A 24,357-nucleotide genomic window follows, 5' to 3' on the forward strand; every position below is an offset into this window, starting at 1 on the left:
CTTCATCACTATTAGAGTCAAGTCCTCGCAGGTGTCCTTTAAGTTTTGGAAACAGATGAAAATCAGATGAGGCCAAGTTGAGACTGTATGGAGGATGGTCGATGACAGAGAACCCAATGCGTCAGATTGTTGCAGATATCGCAGCGCTCGTATGTGGTCCGGCGTTGTCATGCTGAAAGAGAGAGTGCTCCATGTGTGGGCGAACTCTTCGATTTCGAAACTCGATTACAGCGCGCTGTTTCTCAAGCACCGACATAGATAGGTTACACACCGCCATGTTACACGCTCCAGTTCGGAGCCCTCTAGCGGCAGAGGACTTCAAATATACAGGGCGGTCCATTGATAGTGACCGGGCTAAATATCACACGAAATAAGCGTCAAACGAGAAAACTACAATAAACGAAACTTGTCTAGCTTGAAGAGGGAAACCAGATGACGCTATGGTTGGCCCGCTAGATGGCGCTGCCATAGGTCAAACGGATATCTACAGCGTTTTTTAAAAATAGGAACTCCCATTTTTATTACATATTCGTGTACCACGTAAAGAAATATGAATGATTTAGTTGGACCACTTTTTTCGCTTTGTGATAGATGGCGCTGTAATAGCCACAAACATATGGCTCACAATTTTAGACGAACAGTTGGTAACAGGTAGGTTTTCTAAATTAAAATACAGAACGTAGGTACGTTTGAACATTTTATTTCGGCTGTTCCAATATGATACATGTACCTTTGTGAACTTATCATTTCTGAGAACGCATGCTGTTACAGCCGGATTACCCGTAAATACCACATTAACGCAATAAATGCTCAAAATGATGTCCGTCAACCTCAATGCATTTGACAATACGTGTAACGCCATTCCTCTCAACAGCGAGTAGTTCGCCTTCCGTAATGTTCGCATATGCATTGACAATGCGCTGACGCATGTTGTCAGGCGTTGTCGGTGGATCACGACAGCAAATATCCTTCAACTTTCACCACAGAAAGAAATCCGGGGACGTTAGATCCGGTGAAAGTGCAGGCATGGTATGGTGCTTCGACGACCAATCCACCTGTCATGAAATATGCTATTCAATACCGCTTCAACCGCACGCGAACTATGTGTCGGACATCCATCATGTTGGAAGTACATCGCCATTCTGTCATGCAGTGAAACATCTTGTAGTAACATCGGTAAAACATTACGTAGGAAATCAGCATACATTGCAGCATTTAGATTGACGTCGATAAAATGGGGCCCATTTATCCCTCCTCCCATAATGCCGCACCATACATTAATCCGCCAAGGTCGCTGATGTTCCACTTGTCGCAGCCATCGTGGATTTTCCGTTGCCCAATAGTGCATATTATGCCGGTTTACGTTACCGCTGTTGGTGAATGACGCTTCGTCGCTAAATAGAACGCGTGCAAAAAATCTGTTATCGTCCCGTAATTTATCTTGTGCCCAGTGGCAGAACTGTACACGACGTTCAAAGTCGTCGCCATGCAATTCCTGGCGCATAGAAATATGGTACGGGTGCAATCGATGTTGATGTAGCATTCTCAACACCGACGTTTTTGAGATTCCCGATTCTCGCGCAGTTTGTCTGCTACTGATGTGCGGATTAACCGCGACAGCACCTAAAACACATACTTGCGCATCATCATTTGTTGGAGGTCGTGGTTGACATTTCACATGTGGCTGAACACTTCCTGTTTCTTTAAATAACGTAACTAATCCGGCGAACTGTCCGGACACCTGGATGATGTCGTCCAGGATACCGAGCAGCGTACATAGCGCACGCCCGTTGGGCATTTTGATCACAATAGCCATACATCAACGCGATATCGATCTTTTCCGCAATTGGTAAACGGTCCATTTTAACACGGGTAATGTACCACGAAGCAAATACCGTCTGCACTGACGAAATGTTACGTGATACCACGTACTTATACGTTTTTGACTATTACAGCGCCATCTGTCACAAAGCGAAAAAAGTGGTCCAACTAAAACATTCATATTTATTTACGTACTACACGAATATGTAATAAAAAATGGGGGTTCCTATTTTAAAAAAAACGCAGTTGGTATCTGTTTGACCTATGACGGCGCCATCTAGCGGGCCAACTATAGCGCCATCTGGTTTCCCCCTTCAAGCTAGACGAGTTTCGTTCTTTGTAGTTTTTTCGTTTGATGCTTATTTCGTGAGATGTTTGGCCCGGTCACTATCAATGGACCACCCTGTATAGAGATGTCGAATAAAGATGTATAATGTTAATAACGCTTGTTTTATTTTAAAAAAAACTTTGTAAGTTTCTACATAAAAAGTTCGGAGTCATTGCTTCCCAGCATGCCCTCTTATGATGCGTAACTTATAACTTTATCGAAGTGGTGAGAGATTGTTGATACTATATTTCTTGAATTAATTCTGTGATACATGTTCATCTCATACTTTCGGGCCGGCCGGTGTGGCCGAGCGGTTCTAGACGCTTCAGTCTGGAACCGCGCGACCGCTACGGTCGCAAGTTAGCATCCTGCCTCGGGCATGGATGTGCGTGTTGTCCTTAGGTTAGTTAGGTTGAAGTAGATCTAAGTTCTAGGGGACTGATAACCTCAGATATTAAGTCCCATAGTGCTCAGAGCCATTTGAACCATACTTTCGGAAATATGCTTTTCAGTGGTATTTACCCGATTTCCAATTTCTTGAACTTTACGCCAAAGCTATATATTTATCCGTGACACGTTAGAAGTGGTAGTGGTGAGGGAGGTGACAGAGGGGGTCGAGGAGACAGAGGCAGTAAGAAAGAGTGCTCTCCCCTCCCACCCACCCTCAACCGCTCCTGGTCCCAGGACCCAACCACGGATCCGCGCCAGTATTATAATACACAACCTGAGGTAATTTACAATGCGTTAATCATATTTAATGAAATACGTGGTATTTGTGGCCAATATGAAGAAGTTGCGTAGGATACGTCTTTGCAAGTTTTAAAGTGGCCGCGTCAGAGAGACCACTAGAGGAAAATTCGGCCTGGAGACATATCAGGAGCTGGGCGCTGAGGTACAAAGAACTGAACGATCTTTTCTCATATTGATATGCTTATAAAGAGTTTGCTAAGAGATTTCCCCGTTTCTAATTAAAAATTCTTTGGGTCGTCAGGATTAAAATCGCCGGGGAGTCTGCAAATCTCAGAACAGCAATGCACTATACCAAGCAGGAGAAGTGTATACATTGTGAGTAACTCGGACTACGAAAAGATTTTCTTTCATTGCCTTCAAAAACTGAAGCAGCTGGACCGAGATGTCCGCCGGCAGCCGGGCGGACCGCGGCTAATTCCCCACTTCCTTATTAGTGGGGAGCGCTGGCGCCTCACACCAACACACAGCACCGCTTTCACCTCACTCCCATCTGCTCAGCCACAGCAGGTCCATTGTCACTTATATCGATGACAATGGACACTCTAGACTGAAAGCAGACATCAACTCCAAAAAGCATCGAGCAAGTTAAATGCGCGGTGCAGTCACACTGATGTGTCATCCCCTATTTTCGATTTCAACGTGCAATAACCACTCATAGACGGCAGGTGGTAGCACTAGCGGAGAAGGGCATATAATGCGTGTCCGGAGGGGGGGGGGGGGGAGGGGGACAATACAGTCGTGGTCGTTATTCGGAAACTGAGCGATTTATCCGACGTCCAAACGGGCATGATCATTAGCTTTCAGGCCAAGGGTGGAAGCATTCCCGAAACGGCTAAATCTGTAAACTGTTCGCGCGCCGTCGTGTTTAACGTGTACTGTGCGTGGCAAAATGGCGCTATCCAAAATCTGGCGCCAAGCAAATGCGATGGACCACAGGCCATAGATGACATGAGTGAACTATGCCAGCGGAGATGTGTATTGGCGAATAGACATGCAACTGAAACTTCCTGGCAGATTAAAACTGTGTGCCCGACCGAGACTCGAACTCGGGACCTTTGCCTTTCGCGGGCAAGTGCTCTACCATCTGAGCTACCGAAGCACGACTCACGCCCGGTACTCACAGCTTTACTTCTGCCAGTACCTCGTCTCCTACCTTCCAAACTTTACAGAAGCTCTCCTGCGCAGGAGAGCTTCTGTAAAGTTTGGAAGGTAGGAGACGAGGTACTGGCAGAAGTAAAGCTGTGAGTACCGGGCGTGAGTCGTGCTTCGGTAGCTCAGATGGTAGAGCACTTGCCCGCGAAAGGCAAAGGTCCCGAGTTCGAGTCTCGGTCGGGCACACAGTTTTAATCTGCCAGGAAGTTTCATATCAGCGCACACTCCGCTGCAGAGTGAAAATCTCATTCTGGAAACATCCCCCAGGCTGTGGCTAAGCCATGTCTCCGCAATATCCTTTCTTTCAGGAGTGCTAGTTCTGCAAGGTTCGCAGGAGAGCTTCTGTAAAGTTTGGAAGGTAGGAGACGAGGTACTGGCAGAAGTAAAGCTGTGAGTACCGGGCGTGAGTCGTGCTTCGGTAGCTCAGATGGTAGAGCACTTGCCCGCGAAAGGCAAAGGTCCCGAGTTCGAGTCTCGGTCGGGCACACAGTTTTAATCTGCCAGGAAGTTTCATATCAGCGCACACTCCGCTGCAGAGTGAAAATCTCTTTCTGGAAACATCCCCCAGGCTGTGGCTAAGCCATGTCTCCGCAATATCCTTTCTTTCAGGAGTGCTAGTTCTGCAAGGTTCGCAGGAGAGCTTCTGTAAAGTTTGGAAGGTAGGAGACGAGGTACTGGCAGAAGTAAAGCTGTGAGTACCGGGCGTGAGTCGTGCTTCGGTAGCTCAGATGGTAGAGCACTTGCCCGCGAAAGGCAAAGGTCCCGAGTTCGAGTCTCGGTCGGGCACACAGTTTTAATCTGCCAGGAAGTTTCATATCAGCGCACACTCCGCTGCAGAGTGAAAATCTCATTCCAGACATGCAACTGTTCAGCAACTAGCCGCCGAGATGAACCAAGGGGCTACCAACAGTCTCTCCTCAACGACCGTTCAGTGAACATTGCTGCATATGGGTTCCACAGCAAGTGTAGTGTTGGCTGAAGAGCCAACACCGTGTCACTATTGGAGGCCGAAATGCGCACGTTTTAGCTCACGCAGGCTGGTGTGAGGAGGGAAGGACTATACTGACGCGAGGTCTGGAACATGACATGGAATTAGAATTTAAAAAGCGGACGTAGCTAGTTTGATACATAGCTTTAATCCATTAATGATGAACGTCCCTCTTGACGGTACATGAGTCACAATATTATCTGCTCAGAAAATATGACTTATAGTAACTGAATATGGCGCCTTGCTAGGTCGTAGCAAATGACGTAGCTGAAGGCTTTGCTAAACTTTCGCCTCGCCAAATGAGAGCGTATGTAGACAGTGAACCATTGCTAGCAAAGTCGGCTGTACAACTGGAGGCGAGTGCTAGGGAGTCTCTCTAGACTAGACCTGCCGTGTGGCGGCGGTCGGTCTGCAATCACTGATAGTGGCGACACACGGGCCCGACGTATACTAAAGGACCGCGGCCGATTTAGAGGCTACCACCTAGCAAGTGTGGTGTCTGGCGGTGACACCACAGCAAGTACAAGGTTCATACACCCAAGCTGACTGCTGTTCATCGGCGACGATGGCTGGTATTTGCACGCCATTGCCGTAAGTGGACGTCCACTGAGAGGCGACAGGTGGCCGTTTCAGTTCAAACACCTTTTATTCTCCATCGGGCAGATGGCAGTTGGTGTGTTCTGCGAGGATCGTCTGAAAGCAAACACACTGCAACCAGGAGGGAGCGTCGTGTTCTGGGGAATGTTTCCGTGGCATTCCCTGGGTGATCTCGTCACTCTGGAAGGCGCAATGGATCAAGACAAGTATGCATCTATCCTTGGGGATCATGTCCATCCTACATACAGTTCGTTTTTTTCTCGGCATGATGGCATCTACCAGCAGGACAACGCAACGTGTCACAAAGCTCGAAATGTACGTACGTGGTTTGAAGAGCAACAGGATGAGTGTCCCGTACTCCACTGGCCACCAAACTCCCCATATTTAAACCCCATCGAGAATGTGTGGGACCACCTCGATCGGACTGCTCTACATCTACACTACATAGCTCTCCACAAGCCACTGTACGGCGCGTGGCGGAAGGTGCGCTGTACCACTACTAGTCATTTCTTTCCCTGCTCCACTCTCAAATAAGGCGATCGAAAAACGAGTGTCTATATACATCTGTATGAGCGCTAATTTCTCTTATCTTATCTTCATGGTACACGCGCGCAGTGTATATTGGCAGCAGTAGAATCTTTCGGCAGTCAGCACCAAATAAATTTTCTCAATAGTGTTCCTCGAAAAGAACGTCGCATTCCCTCCAGGGATTCTCAATCGAGTTTCCGAATCATCTCCGTAATACTTACATGTTGTTCGAACCTACCGCTAACAAACCTGGCAGCCCGCCTCTGAATTTTTTCGGTGTCTTCCTTTAATCCGACGTTGCACGGATCCCAAACACTCAGGTGGTACTCAAGAATAGGTCGCACCAGTGTTTCCTTTACAGATGAACCACACTTTCCTAAAATTCTCCCTATAAATCGAAGTTGACCATTCGTCTTCCCCACCTCAATCCTCACATGCTCGTTCTATTTCATACCGCTTTGCAACGCTACGCCCAGATATTCAAACGACGTGACCATGTCAAGCAGGACACTACTTTTCCCACTTTTCCCACTTTTCTCACACTATTTTTCCCACTTATCCACATTAACTTGCAGTTTTCACACGCTTAGAGCTAGCTGCCATTCAACAATTTTGTCTAAGTCATATTGCATCCTCCTACAGTCACTCAGCTTCAAGACCATACTGTACACTACAGCATCATCAGTAAACAACCGCCGGCCGCGGTGGTCTAGTGGTTCTAGGCGCTCAGTCCGGAACCGCGCGACTGCTACGGTCGCAGGTTCGAATCCTGCCTCGGGCATGGATGTGTGTGATGTCCTTATGTTAGTTAGGTTTAAGTAGTTCTAAGTTCTAGGGGACTGATGACCACAGATGTTAAGTCCCATAGTGCTCAGAGCCATTTTAACCAAGTAAACAACTGCAGACTGCTACACACTCTGTCCCCCAAATCATTTATGGATATAGAGAACAACAGACGTCCTACCACACTTCCCTGGGACACTCCTGACGATACCTTTGTCTCTGCTGAACACTCGCCGTCGAGGGCAACATACTCTGTTGTACTTAAAAGGTTTTCGAGACACTCACTTATCTGTGATCCTTTTCCATATGCTCGTACCTTTCTGTATATCATGTGAGAAAAGTGCAAGCTGAGTTTCCCTCGAGTGATGCTTTCTAAAACTATGCTAATTCATGGACATAAGATTCTCAGAAAATATTTTATATTCGAACTGAGCATATGCTTGAGGATTCTGGAGCAAACTGAAGTTAGGAATATCGGTCTGTAGTTCTGCGGGTCCCTTCTGTTACCCTTCTTATATACGTGAGTTATCTGCGCTTTTTTCCAGTCGCTTGGGACTTTGCGCTGGACGAGAGATCTGGACTTCAGACTACTCTTTGTAAAAACCGAATTGGGATTCCATGCGGACCTGATGCCTTATTTGTTTTCAACTCCTTCAGTTGTTTCTCTAGGCTAGGGTTGCTTATTACTAAGTCGCCCAGATGGGAACCTGTTCGATAACCAAATAACGGCACGTTTTTGCGATTTTCCTGCGTGAATACTTTCGTTTTGCTATCTTTAACTTCCATAGCAGACTGGTCAACAAGTGACTGGATGGTAGCCTTAGACCCGGTTAGCGATTTTACATAGGACCAGAATTTTCTCGGGTTCTCTGTCAGATCTTTTGCTAAGGTATGGTGGTGGTGGTTCTTGCATGCTTCGCACGTAGATCTTTTCACAGATGCACGAATCTCTACTAACATTTGCTTGTTGCCATTTGTGCATATTCTTTTGAACCGAGAGAGCAACAGCCTCTGCTTCCTCAGCATTTTACGAATTTCTTTATCCAGTTACTAAGCACATAACTATTCAGCAACCATTTACAAACTGCTTTAACTTTGCCCATAATTCTTCTACGCCCATCTTACTGGAACTAAGCGACGTCAGTTCACTGCCTAAGTAAGATGCTAACAACTGCTTATCTGCTCTGTCTAGCAGAAACATTCTCCTAGCCATCTTGACTGATTTATGAACTTTTAATTTCCGTTATAATGACATCATGATCACTAATTCACGTTTCTATACTGACGTAGTCGACGAGGCCCGACGCATTTGTAGCCACAGGGTCTAAGAGATTTCCATTACATGTGGGCTGCATAATTAGCTGCTTAAGACAGTTTTCAGAAAACGTGTTCAAGCACCCCCCACAATGAATGATGCATGGGCTGTTCGCGCTATGCATCCTGAACCCAGAAACCTCGCGCAGCTGGCCTTGGCATTGGAGTCTGCGTGGCTCCACATCCCTGTCGGCCCAGAATCTCACTGACTCTCTTCTTGTACGTCCGCGCAGCAAACGGTGGTTATACAGGCTTTTGACAGGTAGTCACTCTAATGTGACTGGACCGTATAAAATATGGCACAAGAAAATAATGAACCTGCGAAGGGAGAAACAATAATGAAATAGATAGAGAAACAACTGCCTTAAATGTATATTCGAGTGCGGCTGGCTGCAGCAGTCCTCGCCGTAAATTACGAGTGGTGTGGAATAAACTTAGTAAGACCCACACTGATGAGCCAAAACATCGTGATCGCTGCCAACCACGAGATTGGATGCCGCCTTGTAGCGTTACGGGCACGTGATGCGGAAAGGAAAGTATATAACCGGAGCTGAGACGAGTAGGAATCAATCTAGAGACAATACAGGCCGCAAATGGGAAAAAACACTGACATAAGCGACTTTGACAAAGGGGAGGTTGTTATGCCCGACATCTGGGAACGAGCATCTCGGAAACGGAGAAGCTGGCCGGCTGTTCACATGCTACTGTCATGACCATATATGGAAAGTGGCTGAAGGATGGTGAATCCACGAACAAAAGACAAGCTGTTGGACGTCCATACTTGATCACAGAATGTGTGCCCACTCTGAACAGCAGGACAGACGCCGATCTGTGGCAGATTTGACGACAGACTGCAATGCTAATGCACTCACAAGTGTTTCGGAGCAGACCGTTCAGGGCACACTGTTGTACATGAGTCTCCGCAGCAGACAACCCCTAAGTGTCCCCACGTTGACCCATGACTCGTCAGTTACGATTACAGTGGGTACGGGATAGTCAGGATTGGGTTGTGGATCTATGAAAACGCGTTGCCTGGTGGGATGAATCACGTTTTTTTGTTATACCAGGACGATGGTCAAGTTTGGATATGTCCAGGGACAACGAGATACACACTACTGGCCATTAAAATTGCTACACCACGAAGATGACGTGCTACAGACGTGACATTTAATCGACAGGAAGAAGATGCTGTGATATGCAAATGATTAGCTTTTCAGAGCATTCACACAAGGTTGGCGCCGGTGGCGACACCTACAACGTGCTGACATGAGGAAAGTTTCCAACCGATTTCTCATACACAAACAGCAGTTGACCGGCGTTGCCTGGTGAAACGTTGTTGCGATGCCTCGTGTAAGGAGGAGAAATGCGTACCATCACGTTTCCGACTTTGATAAAGGTCAGGTTGTAGCCTATCGCGATTGCGGTTTATCGTATCGCGACATTGCTGCTCGCGTTGGTCGAGATCCAATGATTGTTAGCAGAATATGGACTCGATGGATTCAGGAGGGTAATACGTAACGCCGTGCTGGATCCCAACAGCCTCGCATCACTAGCAGTCGAGATGACAGGCATCTTATCTGCATGGCTGTAATGGATCGTGCAGCCACGTCTCGATCCCTGAGTCAACAGATGGGGGCGTTTGCAAGACAACAACAATCTGCACGGACAGTTCGACGACGTTTGCAGCAGCATGGACTATCAGCTCGGCGACCATGGCTGCGGTTACCCTTGAGTCTTGACGCTGCATCACAGACAGGAGTGCCTGCGATGGTGTACTCAACGACAAACCTGGGTGCACGAATGGTAAAACGTCATTTTTTCGGATGAATCCAGGTTTTGTTTACAGCATCATGATGGTCGCATCCATGTTTGGCGACATCGTGGTGAACGCACATTGGAAGTGTGTATTCATCATCGCCATACTGGCGTATCACCCGGCGTGATGGTATGGGGTACCATTGGTTACACGTCTCGGTCACCTCTTGTTCACATTGACGGCACTTTGAACAGTGGACGTTACATTTCAGATGTGTTACGACCCGTGGCTCTATCCTTCATTCGATCCCTGCGAAACCCTACGTTTCAGCGGGATAATGCACGACCGCGCGTTGCAGGTCCTGTAGGTGCCTTTCTGGATACAGAAAATGTTCGACTGCTGCTCTGGCCAGCACATTCTCCAGATCTCTCACCAACTGAAAACGTCTGGTCAATGGTGGCCGAGCAACTGGCTCGTCGGAATACGCCAGTCACTACTCTTGATGAAACGCGGTATCGCGTTGAAGCTGCATGGGCAGCTGTACCTGTACACGCCATCCAAGCTCTGTTTCACTCAATGCCAAGGCGTATCAAGGCCGTTATTAAGGCCAGAGGTGGTTGTTCTGGGTACTGATTTCTCAGGATCTATGCACCCAAATTGCGTGGAAATATAATCACTTCTCAGTTCTAGTATAATATATTTGTCCAATGAATACCCGTTTATCATCTGCATTTCTCCTTGGTGTAGTAATTTTAATGGCCAGTAGTGTAGATATACAGGGTGTTACAAAAAGGTACGGCCAGACTTTCAGGAAACGTTCCTCACACACAAAGAAAGAAAATATGTTATGTGGACATATGTCCGGAAACGCTTACTTTCCATGTTAGAGCTCATTTTATTACTTCTCTTCAAATCACATTAATCATAGAATGGAAACACACAGCAACAGAACGTACCAGCGTGACTTCAAACACTTTGTTACAGGAAATGTTCAAAATGTCCTCCGTTAGCGAGGATACATGCATCCACCCTCCGTCGCGTGGAATCCCTGATGCAGTCCTGGAGAATGACGTATTGTATCACAGCCGTCCACAATACGAGCACGAAGAGTCTCTACATTTGGTACCGGGGTTGCGTAGACAAGAGCTTTCAAATGCCCCCATAAATGAAAGTCAAGAGGGTTGAGGTCAGGAGAGCGTGGAGGCCATGGAATTGGTCCGCCTCTACTAATCCATCGGTCACCGAATCTGTTGTTGAGAAGCGTACGAACACTTCGACTGAAATGTGCAGGAGCTCCATCGTGCATGAACCACATGTTGTGTCGTACTTGTAAAGGCACATGTTCTAGCAGCACAGGTAGAGTATCCCGTATGAAATCATGATAACGTGCTCCATTGAGCGTAGGTGGAAGAACATGGGGCCCAATCAAGACATTACCAACAATGCCTGCCCAAACGTTCACAGAAAATCTGTGTTGATGACGCGATTGCACAATTGCGTGCGGATTCTCGTCAGCCCACACATGTTGATTGTGAAAATTTACAATTTGATCACGTTGGAATGAAGCCTCATCCGTAAAGAGAACATTTGCACTGAAATGAGGATTGACACATTGTTGGATGAACCATTCGCAGAAGTGTACCCGTGGAGGCCAATCAGCTGCTGATAGTGCCTGCACACGCTGTACATGGTACGGAAACAACTGGTTCTCCCGTAGCACTCTCCATACAGTGACGTGGTCAACGTTACCTTGTACAGCAGCAACTTCTCTGACGCTGACATTAGGGTTATCGTCAACTGCACGAAGAATTGCCTCGTCCATTGCAGGTGTCCTCGTCGTTCTAGGTCTTCCCCAGTCGCGAGTCATAGGCTGGAATGTTCCGTGCTCCCTAAGACGCCGATCAATTGCTTCGAACGTCTTCCTGTCGGTACACCTTCGTTCTGGAAATCTGTCTCGATACAGACGTACCGCGCCACGGCTATTGCCCCGTGCTAATCCATATATCAAATGGGCATCTGCCAACACCGCATTTGTAAACATTGCACTGACTGCAAAACCACGTTCGTGATGAACACTAACCTGTTGATGCTACGTACTGATGTGCTTGATGCTAGTACTGTAGAGCAATGAGCCGGATGTCAACACAAGCACCGAAGTCAACATTACCTTCCTTCACTTGGGCCAACTGGCGGTGAATCGAGGAAGTACGGTACATACTGACGAAACTAAAATGAGCTCTAACATGGAAATTAAGCGTTTCCGTACACATGTCCACATAACATCTTTTCTTTACTTGTGTGTGAGGAATGTTTCCTGAAAGTTTGGCCGTACCTTTTTGTAGCACACTGTATAACAGATTGACTAGCGGGAACTACACTGGTTAATTTCTCTGAAGACAAGCTCCTAACAAAGTATGCAAAGCTTACTCATTGGAAAAGTAATTTGAACACAATGTGATGTGAAACACAAATAACAACGCTGATGAGGTTGAAAAAGCTGCTAAACAATGAACTACGAAGTATCATAATTTATAGAAAATTTACTACACATATAATTGAAAAGTACTTAAATTGGAGTCGTTCTGTAGCACAGACACACATAACATATAACTGTTAATCTGAAGTACCTGTACTGAAAAAATGATACCGTGTAGATAGGAGTTTTTCACGAAAAAAGTATTTTTGAAAACAAGTGACACGCAGGGCATGATTTTTATGGATTTTAAGCTGATTTAGGTGTGTCACTTAAATTCGTTCATTTTTTTACTGTCACTTATTTTCAAAACACAGTAATCTTTCATGATTCCACAGTTGGAGATCGTGCTGCAACCCAGGGTTGACTGCCCAAGCATTAGACGACGGGATGTTAAACTCTAATCTTCCTTCTTTTATAAGCATTGTTTGTGTCTTGTGTGGAGGACAGCACTGTGCTAAATTCTGTTGTGGCGGTGATTTAGCACATTATTGGGAGATTAAATGTGGCTGTTAAAAGAATTAGTTGGCGACTTAATGGCTATTTTCTTTTACTTGAACGTAAATAAAACGAATGTAAAACATTCCCTCTTGGGACATCACTCTGAACGATCCAGCTGAATATACGAATTTCCCTATCATTCTCATGGCTGATGTTGCATTATTTCGCGATATAACAAAATCTGACACTATTAGCAAAAAAAAAATCTACTCCCTTCTTACTTGCAGTGGTCTTGCATTCCTTCATGCTGCAGTAACAGTCAATCCCAATCCTCACTGTCGTCGCCTATTGAGCTGACTCAACACTTAATAGTTGTACGTACTCACGTAGAGAAGGAGCTGTGGAGTGTGGATTATGATTAGTACACTTTGGAATCAATACAACAATGAGCTTTAGAAAATATCGCTGAGAATGGAAAGCAGAGAACTTGGTGAAAGGTAACATCTTATTGCACCGTGTTTGCTTGATAATTAATTGGATGAAATTGGTAACGAAGCCTACTCATTAATTATTGTAAAAGTCACCGATGTGGGGGACAACAATTTTTCTATTTGTGTGAGATATTGCAGCAATGTAAAAGGGGCAGTAACTGTAGACTATTGTATTGGGCAACTGTAGACTGTTGTATTGGGCATATTTTGTGACCTAAGTAAAGCCTTTGCCACGATAGATCACAAACTACTACTTTGCAAGCTACAAGGATATGGCGTTACTGAAAATTCGCTGAGATGGATGTCATCTTACCTATTAATCAGGAAACGAAGAATAGTAATACAGGAAACTGATAAGAGATTCTTCTCAAGTTGGAGAAAGACAGAACAAGGTGTGCCACAAGGATCTATCTTAGGCCAATATTGTTCTTGTATTATATAAAAGACCTGCCGACTAACATAAATTCAGACACTATTCTTTATGCAGGTGACTCTATAGCAATAATCAGTTGTACGAAAAGTGAAAATTCAATTAGTCATCTTCAGTAGTCTCTGGCTGAAATCGAGGCCTTGGTGAGAAATAATGGTCTGAAATTAAATCTAACAAAGACACAAATCATTCACTTTACCACAATACAAGCTGTACAGGATATACTAGAAATACCATATGAGGGCAATCAGCTTGCCACTACAAACTTAGCCGGCCACTGTGGTCGAGCAGTTCTAGGCGCTCCAGTCTGGAACCGCACAACCACTACGGTTGCAGGTTCGAATCCTGCCTTGGGCATGGACGTGTGTGGTGTCCCTAGGTTAGTTAGGTTTAGGTAGTTCTAAGTTCTAGGGGACTGATGAGCTTAGATGCTAAGTCTCATAGTGCTCAGAGCCATTTGAACCACAAACTGAAACAAATTTCTAGGTGTAATACTGAACAAGAATTTATCATGGACAGACCGTATAGATGCCATGTGTCACTGTCTAAATAGTGTAATATTTGCAATGAATGTTATAAGCAGTATAATAGAAACACCAGTCAAAAACGTTGTATATCACGCATGTCTTGTATCTGTTATTAGATATGGTATAATTTTGGGGGGATCAAAGAAAACAAACTTAAAGAGAGTCTTTAGGCTACAGAAAAAAATCGTTAGAGCGATGGGAGGTGCAGAAAAAAAGACAATCCTGCAGACCTCTGTTCAAGGCGCTTGATCGTATGACTGCTCCTGGCCTCTATATCTATGAGACAATTAAGTTTTCTGAACAGAACCCACAACTTTTTGAGGATAACCTGTTTAAGCATGATTATGAAACAAGAAACAAATATCAGTATTAGTTACCAACTCATAGGCTAGAACAGCTGGAGAAGACACCTTACTATATGGATATGAGGCTGGGAAATAAATCCTGTGAAAAATTTAAAAGTTATGCACCAGAAGAATTTGGACATTATTTTAAAAAAATACCTAGCAAGTAAATATTACTACAGCATAGAAGAATTTTTGACTGACTGTCACAAATAACTGTGCCTGATGCTACATTTTATTCTGTCATGCTACTTTACTTTCAACATGATTATTTTAAATCATTTTGTGGTACTTAAAATTACAAAATACCTGTAATTATTCTGTATACTTACAATTAGAAGTAGCTTTAAACTGACGAGCCACCTACGTCCCAATCATCTGACTGTATATGACATGTTATGTGACAATAAAGTTTCTCTTCTATTCTATTCCCGTTTTCAGGATTGTTGCTGTCAAGTCACTTGACTGTTTAGTCTGGAATTAGGACAATTAAAGCTGAGTTCACATGTGCAACTTACGTGACACCACAGATTGTGGCTTTTTGCAGTGACACCTTGAGCTAGCGTTCACACAGGATGCCACGAATTCAATGTAGGTGCAGAGCTTTCAGTATGGCGTCAATTCTAATCACATAGGCGTGTATCTGTGTTATAGTACAGGTTATGGCACAAGAGATGTGACACGGGTTAAATAAAAGGTAGACGAAACCCAGATGTTGGATCTGAAAATAGATTTCGCACAGGGATAAATCAAGAGTCACAAATATTTTTTTAAAAGAAATAACTCTTGGAGACGAAAATGCTGTCTTATATGCTAAACTAACCAACAGCTTGCATGTAAATGTCATCTGCAGACACACCACTCTTCCAATGTATTCGTTGGTGTAGGCGTTTTGAATAACAAATTTCTTGTTTAATAGCTGCCACATCACAGTCGCATATAATCCACAATTTACACACACACACACACACACACACACACACACACACACACACACATATATATATATATATATATATATATATATATATATATATATATATATATATTGCTGCAGAAAATCAAACAATTTTGTTCTTGTTGTTCCAGAAGCTGCGAGAGTGTACCTGCCGACGTCTGCTTTCACTTTTTTCGGTAGTAAAATGAAAACACAATTAAAATGAGTGGAGTACAGCAGCAATTATTCCCACTATAACTGCGACAGGACGCTCCTGTTTCGAAATACAGCCACCAGGCATCAGTGGTGGAAGGAAAGTAGCGTAACAAAGTACAACCACGCTGAATTTTTTGTGGCTTGACAGATGTTGCGTCTCTGAAGTTGCGCCACTAACTAGTGGGAGTTCACAGTTGGAACTGGAGTATGCCACTAGTTGTGGTGACACTTTTGTTCACAGAAGTTACGTCTCGTAAGTAGCGCCACTATAAACTGGAGCCCACATATGCAACTACAGTATGCCATTAGTTGTGGCGACACTTTTGTTTCATGTGTGAACCTGGCTTAAATTAACCGTTCTAAAAAGGGCAATATTTTGGCTGGTTTCATCAATAGAAATGTGGCAATATTTCGGCTATTTTTTGTTCATCAGGTGGCTGCAGAAGAAAGAAAAAACCTGTCAACCATGTTCGCATACTCAACATAGCATCATGATTGTCGACATATTGTTGAAGTGGTTGACGTATGACATGTATACTGGCGTGAACCGTGATAGAGAGATACCGCAATATACGACTTACGACCTTTCTTTTCTGTAAAAGTGTGTCCTGTGTTGATAAAATTAGGCTAATAACAAAGAGCGAGAGTTTGTAAGTTGCTCTGTATAACAGTAAAGTAATTGAGATGAATTGTCAAGGAAGCTGAAATGTATATTTTATTTATTTATTTGGTAAAAGTTACGTAATGGAGCCCTCTTTCATTTTACGCATTTTATCTACCGATATGGCAAATTGTATGTTTCAAATTTCTTGGTGAAGAGTTGTACGGTACATTATCTATTATAAGAGTTGTACGGTACATTATCTATTATAGGATGTCAAAATTTATCTAGCAGTTTTAGCTTTAATAACGAAAAGCCCATTAAACACGGCGCGACTGTAGGCCTAGACATCAGGCTACGCTACAGATCAGTCTGTTATCACGAGCAGTTATTTCAGATTCACATTCGTTGGCTTTGTCTAAACTCAGCTAAATTATCACCAGCACACATAACGTAGACTAAGGATCTCACAGCGAAAGATTGTTTATCATCGCATTCCAGATGCTAGGGGAGAAGGAGAGGGGCTAGCCTTCGTTGTTCTTTAACCGTTTAACAAAATATTGTAGGACGTGACATTACATCCCGTACAAATAGCAACAGAAATCCACTGCAGATGAAATATTTTCACATTTCGTTCCAGTTTCTGAGTAATGACTGGCGATAATCAGTTTTATAAATTATATGCCGGTAGCTTCGTAATAAAATTATTTTCTCTTACATCCTAAGCCCATGCCTTATTTCAGTACTGTAATAAGCTATAACCCTCAACAATTCTGTATGTGAATTTCTATCCTGCGCATCAGCCTATTTGTAGAGCTTTTTTTCCGCATTTGGTTCAGTGTCATTGAGATAATTAGGGAGGTTGTAAAATAGTTCCCTTGAGAGTGCCCACTTCGTGTCACTACTGCAGTCTATTATAGAGACTGTTAGTATATCACAGACTCTATGTATTTATAAGGTCCATGTGAATTTATTTGACGAATTTCCTGATAATGTTTCTTAAGACTCAGATATCCAGCTGCATCCAAACTTAATTAGCCTAAACGAAAATTTTGGTTTATTTATCGTACGTTAAGTTTTTCATATTATTGTCCATCACTTAATCAGATTTACGTGATGGTTTCTCAACGAAGACTGTGTCCAAGCTTTTCCCCATTCTTGTCATAATGTGTCTTACCTCCCTTGATTTTGCCTCTGGAAAAAAATAAAAAACATAGTTGTGTTTACGTTTTACAAATTGAAATTGCACTGAAATGGTTTTTATCAATTCCATTTCACACCGAAATTTTCCTTTCTTATATCTCCATTGCTTGTGTAACTTCTGTGCCCGGTCTGACTAGTATATTAATAATTGCGTGGTTGGTATAGACCAGAATATTTATTGACCTTTGAACATGTTTACATGTGATTGGTCTTGTCATGTGCAATTTATATACACTTATAGTTACAACATTACAGCGATTTTACTTGAATCCTTACCTAATTATGTTACAACAAGGCTTTTAAATAGCAACTACTTTAGAAAAGTACACTGTTTTTGCATTGAACTAACTTATGCAATAATGAGTCAGCGTATCACACTAATATATTTGTATCTATGTAATCTGTAAGTAATTATAATCATCACAAACTTTATCTCTGTATTGCCTTATGGCATAGTGACTCAACATACCACACTGGTAGCTTCGTAAAATTTTACAATTTGTAATTTTGTATAGGCCTACTCCCACTTCAAAACTCCAAGTCATCTATGTACGTTCTTCAAATTCCTTCACCGTATAGAAGGCTTTACTTCTTACCCACTTTGTTATTGCACTTTTAAATTCATTCAGGGACACTGAGTGGGCATTTTTACCTAGTGTGTTAAAATATGTGAGACTAAGATATTTATAGCTGTTGTAGATTTTTGCTAGTCGAGCATGTGGCTTGTCAGTTGTATGTCTATGTCTAGTGTTATGATGGTGTATTGGCATCTGAAGGTCAAAATTATTCAGATTTTCTTTGGTGTGTACTAGGCAACTATAAATATATAAAATATATGAGCTAGGTACTGTCATAATATTTGTTTCCTTGAAGTGGTGTCTACACAAGTCTCATGGTGTGAGTCCCACAATGCATCTGATGGCCTTTCTTAACCATTTAAATACACTCTTAAATCTAGGTGAGTCTCATTATTGAAAAATTCCATATATCAGATAGGAACTGAGGAAAGCAAAGTATGCATACAGCAGCAGAGCTTCAGTTACACAGCCTCTCAGCTTGTGTAGCAGATAAATCACTTTTGCGAGTCTGGAGCATAACTTATCACAGCTTAGACTTTGATCAATATGGAATCCAAGAAATTTCACTGATTTATTTTTATTATTCGAGTCATTCAGATTAAATACAATGTTTTCTGTTTTGCTGCTATATATGTGTAATGCATTAGCTTGAAACCAGGAAGTTCACCTATCTATTCCTATTGCTACATTCATTTGTAACTCTTCCATGTTGGTATTCTGACCAATTAATGTGGTGTCATCTGCAAACAGTACAACATGTCATTTATGTATGTAATGAACAGAAAGGGCCCAAGGATGGAGCTCTGTGACACTCCTTTTTTAACAGTTGAAGGATCTGATTTTTGGTTATTTACACACGCTAACTATTTTCTATTGCACTGGTATGACTGCAATAGGAGAAGGGCTTCCTTTCTTCCCTACTCCTAGCACTGTAGCTTTCTTTTCAGGATAGTGTGGAATCTACATCTACATCTACGTCCATATTCCGCAAGCCACCTGACGGTGTGTGGCGGAGGGTACCTTCAGTACCTCTATCGGTTCTCCCTTCTATTCCAGTCTCGTATTGTTCGTGGAAAGAAGGACTGTCGGTATGCCTCTGTGTGGGCTCTAATCTCTCTGGTTTTATCCTCATGGTCTCTTCGCGAGATATACGTAGGAGGGAGCAATATACTGCTTGACTCTTCGGTGAAGGTATGTTCTCGAAACTTCAATAAAAGCCCGCACCGAGCTACTGAGCGTCTCTCCTGCAGAGTCTTCCACTGGAGTTTATCTATCATCTCCGTAACGCTTTCGCGATTACTAAATGATCCTGTAACGAAGCGCGCTGCTCTCCATTGGATCTTCTCTATCTCTTCTATCAACCCTATCTGGTACGGATCCCACACTGCTGAGCAGTATTCAAGCAGTGGGCGAACAAGCGTACTGCAACCTACTTCCTTTGTTTTCGGATTGCATTTCCTTAGGATTTCCTCAAATCCAATCGTGTTGCACAACTTATTGACTGATTCTCAAAGCAGTCATATAGTTTTGTTATGATCCTGTCAGCTGCTTTCATGGTAGAGGGTAGATGTAAAGCCATACTGTGCAGGATGGATTATGTTATTATATTCAAAATATTGTTTTATCTGCTAAGGTATAGAGTGCTCTGTTATTTATAAATAATTGGTACTAGTGAAATGGATCGGCAGTTACCACACGATGGATACACTCTCACTGTTAATATTTTGTTTATTATTTTTGTTAACAGCATTATCTTTTTTGTATTTGTTTAGTAATAAAATTAGAAAAGCCGTATTGATTCTCTGTTTGGGAATTACTGTATTTAGCTATTGCTTCACTGACATGTTGGCAAGTTAAGTGACTCCATTCAAAACGTTCAGTTGCTGTAGTGGGTAATGGCTGATGTAGTGCTTCTGCATTGCTCACATCATCATTGATGTTGATTTCTGATACAGGATTGACAAAGTATTTACTTAGTGCATCAGGAGGAACTGGGATACTGTAATCTTTCTTTTCATAATTGATTTCAGTCTTGACGACTGTCCATGTGCTTTACATTTATTTGATGAGTTAAGAATATGTCTGTCATTGGCGTTGCATTTTTCTGTCTTGATTGCAGATCTGTAGTGCTTTTTATGATCTTGTGTTGATTCTTACCTGCTTTACTGTGCTGTGATCTATCACAATACAAAAGCATCAAGATTCTTAAATTATTTAGTCGTGATTTGTATCATTGTTTTAAACTTCCTGGTTTGGAATGGGGATTAAGCTTGTAATGTTTCTTATAACGTCTAGGACATATTTCTTCAAAGATTTCAGTTACCAATCAAAAAAATCTTTTTATTGTCTCACTAGCATCCATATCATGTGTAAATAGTCCATTCCAGTCTATTAATTTTAATCTCAGTTTCAGTTTGTTCAGGATGTGCTAATCTGTAGACCTGATGATTCTTTCATGACACGTATCTGTTTTATGATCCAGATGAATTCTAATCCACAGCCCTTCATGGTCAGAAATACTTAGTTTGATTGTATTAAACTGATATCTGCTCATGTGAAAATTACAGATAATGTTATCCAAACTTGCAATCAGTCTGGTGAGCTAGTCATTTATATAGTACTGACCTTAATATATTGAGTAAATTGCCACAGTTCTACTACTGAACCTATGTCTATATTAATGTCACCAAATATTAAAACTCTGCAAGTTTTATACATGAAAAATAAGACTATAAGTTTCTGAACACTTTCTATAAACAAATCTTCATAATGATTGGGAGGGCGCTGTACAGACACTGCTGTAATTTCCAGTCTTGGCAACAGTGCTGCTGCAACTTCAAAGTTAGATTATATACAAAGTACATCCTTAATTTCATAATTTATCTTTAGTGTTTTGTTAATTTAGTTAGACATGCCACCATGTTTCACATTTGCTCTGCAGTAACCTGTAACTAATTCACAACCATTTGATACACTTAACTCTAATTCTGTATCTGGTAACCAGTTTTCATTTGTCATAAGAATGCTGCAGTTGAACTTTTCTGGCCACTATTTTAGTTCCAGCAGTTTATTTTTTAAGGACTGTACATTTACATGAAGGAACATTAGTCTTTTTTTCATAGAAAGCTGTTGTTAATAAGTCTACATTAGAATTATCAGGATCACTTAGTCTACTTGTTGGTCCAAGCTCTACATTATTTTCTTTTAAAACAGAGAAATATGTAGTTGCAGATGTCTTTATCATTCATTGTAGTTGTTGATGATGAAACACTGCTGTAATGTTTCTTTTCTCTAAAAAGCCTCATGATTATAACATATGGCAATTGGTTCCTTCCTCTTGCTGAATAGGGCCCAGAGACAATTTATTTTTTCCACTAACCTTAATATGCCTTTCATGTTCATGTGAAGTGTGTGCAGTGTGTGTTTATCCCCATTAAGTTTGCAGATATCTACTAAGTGTACATAGCTGAATCTTCTCACAAGGCCACTCTGAGAGGTCGTACCATACTGATATGCTAGTTTTGAAAACATTGGTGTGGTACAATTGTGGCAATAACATTTTGTTACTTTGCAGTGCTGATTTGCCTTCATTTCTGTATATGTAACTTGCGCCTCTTATGATCAAAATACAGTCATCTTTGTTCAGTTTGTTTGTTTCTATGGTTAAATTTTTTATCTCAGAATTAAATGTAGCACCAGGTTCGACCTTAGCAAACACAGAAAAAATAGAACTTTGCTGGATGTGTTGCTGTGTATTATTTTGTCTATGCTGGCAGATTTTTTGACTCCTAAATTTTAGGGTGGAGGGATGAGACTTACTTGTTCTGATTGCTTGAGCATTTTCTTTGGTAAACTGCTCTTCTGCTGTGATGAGTGAACACTTTTAGCTTCACTTTCTTGGGAATAACTGCTGAAGTGCACATGCTACTCATCCAGTCCAGTGCCTGTTTTTTGTCCTTCCTTACTGAAGGATCCACTTTTCAGCAATGAAAATGGTCCTTTTAACTGCATTGATTACAAGTAAAACCAGTTTTCACTGTTTTGATGCATTTCGTACATAGCCCATCTTCTACAGTACCGGTAGTAGTCTCAAAAATGCGGTGGACACTGTAATGCTCTGTATTATACACTTATTTTGCAAATTAAATTCACACTCTTGTTTTGCTTTAGTAGAGTTTCGTATTTATGTTCCAGCACATAATCTTATTTAGTAACACACTGATTGCTTCTTGCTCATTTCAGTTCTAACAGTGTCGCATATGACACAATGATATGTATTTCCTATTAAACTTGTGTGCAATGTGTGATGACCAGTAAGCTAAAAAAGCTATTAGTAATGTATTTTAGTGTTTATAACCAGTGTTATGGACAGATTATATGCTATATGTGTATTGAATTTTAGAGGACACGCAGTATGGCTTTCAGAATGCTTCAGGAATTTAGTGAAGTTAATCTTGTATCTTTCAGTGTTCAAGAGGATGCTCATCATGGCAACAGGCTCTCGAATCATCCTGTCAGACCATTTGTGTGAGTAACACATAAATTCTTGGCTTAAGAATCTGACCTATGTAAGTAAGAATAATAAAAGCACATAACTATTTATATGTCAGCATTTAAACTATTTGTCTTAATACTAGATGAAAACAATCAGTGATTGCTGAATATACTTAGTCAGTGGTCCAAACCTGAATCTTTAGTCCCATTCTCAGGGACCTGCAAGATCCTGTGTAGAGGTTTGAAATTTAATCCATTATATTCGCACACACATTGATGATTATGAACTTTAGGACACTATGTCTGTTACGACTTCCAAACAAGTATTGGTTGTGCAAATTTTTTCCATCAGAATTTGTAACCTCAACAACTTCGGTTGATGAATAGCAGAAACACAGAAAAAAGATTACTAGTATTCCTGAAAACAAATATGTTAGAGTGGAGTTTTTAAAATTTTATGAAGGTGGTCCTTTAGCCTCACTTCTGAATGAGTTTGCAGTTGTGAACTAAGGAGGTGTATACATAATATAACTCGTGGCATTTTAACTTTCTATTTAACAGTCCTTTCAGTAGATTTTATGAGTAGATACTACTGTTGTGGAAACAGATCTCTGTTCTCTGCAGAACAAAAATCTGTTTACTCCCTGCAAATAAAATTGTCACCTTCCAACCAATTGTAGACTTGGGCTACACTATAGATTAGTCTGTCAGCACAACTAAGACTTTCTGTTCATGTTCATTCCACTCACCAACCAACCACCAAACTGTCACTTTCCCACCTAACCTAGATTGTGGTCTATGCTACATATTAACCTGTGCAAACTCACAACTGATCGATCAATTTTTTTAAATAACCTGCACCTTGGGCTTTATTACTGCTATGTCTGTTACCAAAAATCAAAATTTTGTATTTGGTACAAAAGCAATTCACCCTACTTTTTTTTTGCTTGAAATTGTCTGCTTGGACTTCACTTTCTTTGATGGTGTTCAATTCCTTCATGCCTTGTATTGATTTGTCGATTCTGGTGCAACATGAGCTACACGTGTCTTAGGGTACCGTTCATGGAAATTGGAAGCACTGGACGCTCAATTGGTTTTGTTCACTACTGTCAGCTTTTTAAGTACCCCTTGTGATCACAGTTTCTGGTATTTTCAGTGCTCTGTAAGACTTTCATAAAAAACACTTCTTGAAAGTTAAGGAAACTTGGTACGTAAGGATGAAATGATGGAGTATGTGTTTTATTGAACCTTTGCATAAACTTCCACTACCAAAAATTCAGTTATGACAGATGGTCAGCCACTTCACACTTCATCATATAATGGGCATCTTTAAATGTTCTAACCCATTTTTGTACCATTCCGCCTCTCATAATGTTTTCTCCATTAAATTCACTTATCCATTTATGAATTTCAACTTTTTTCATATCTTTTGCATGTACAGAAAAAGAATCAGTGTGTATCTTTCACACTCATCAGGATTTCACATTAAATAAACAGGCACAAAAATGTAAATTCACATGAATATTTCAATTATTGCACCTTTTAATAGCCAATAGATGAAGATGATATGATTTGCAGATCACTGGCAATACAGTTCCAGCATCC

At 41.8% G+C, this 24,357-nt stretch overlaps 1 protein-coding gene across 1 annotated transcript in view; it reads left to right on the plus strand.

Annotated features, from left to right (window-relative positions):
• The window catches only part of LOC124721321 (proto-oncogene tyrosine-protein kinase ROS), a 566,425-nt gene that overhangs the window by 314,266 nt on the left and 227,802 nt on the right, over positions 1-24,357 (plus strand). The window contains exon 3 of the mRNA XM_047246233.1: positions 22,726-22,785. Within this exon, the coding sequence (XP_047102189.1) occupies positions 22,726-22,785 (60 nt within the window). The remainder of the gene's footprint in view (positions 1-22,725; positions 22,786-24,357) is intronic.

This window comes from Schistocerca piceifrons, chromosome X, assembly GCF_021461385.2.
Source record: "Schistocerca piceifrons isolate TAMUIC-IGC-003096 chromosome X, iqSchPice1.1, whole genome shotgun sequence".
NCBI classification, from domain to species: domain Eukaryota; kingdom Metazoa; phylum Arthropoda; class Insecta; order Orthoptera; family Acrididae; genus Schistocerca; species Schistocerca piceifrons.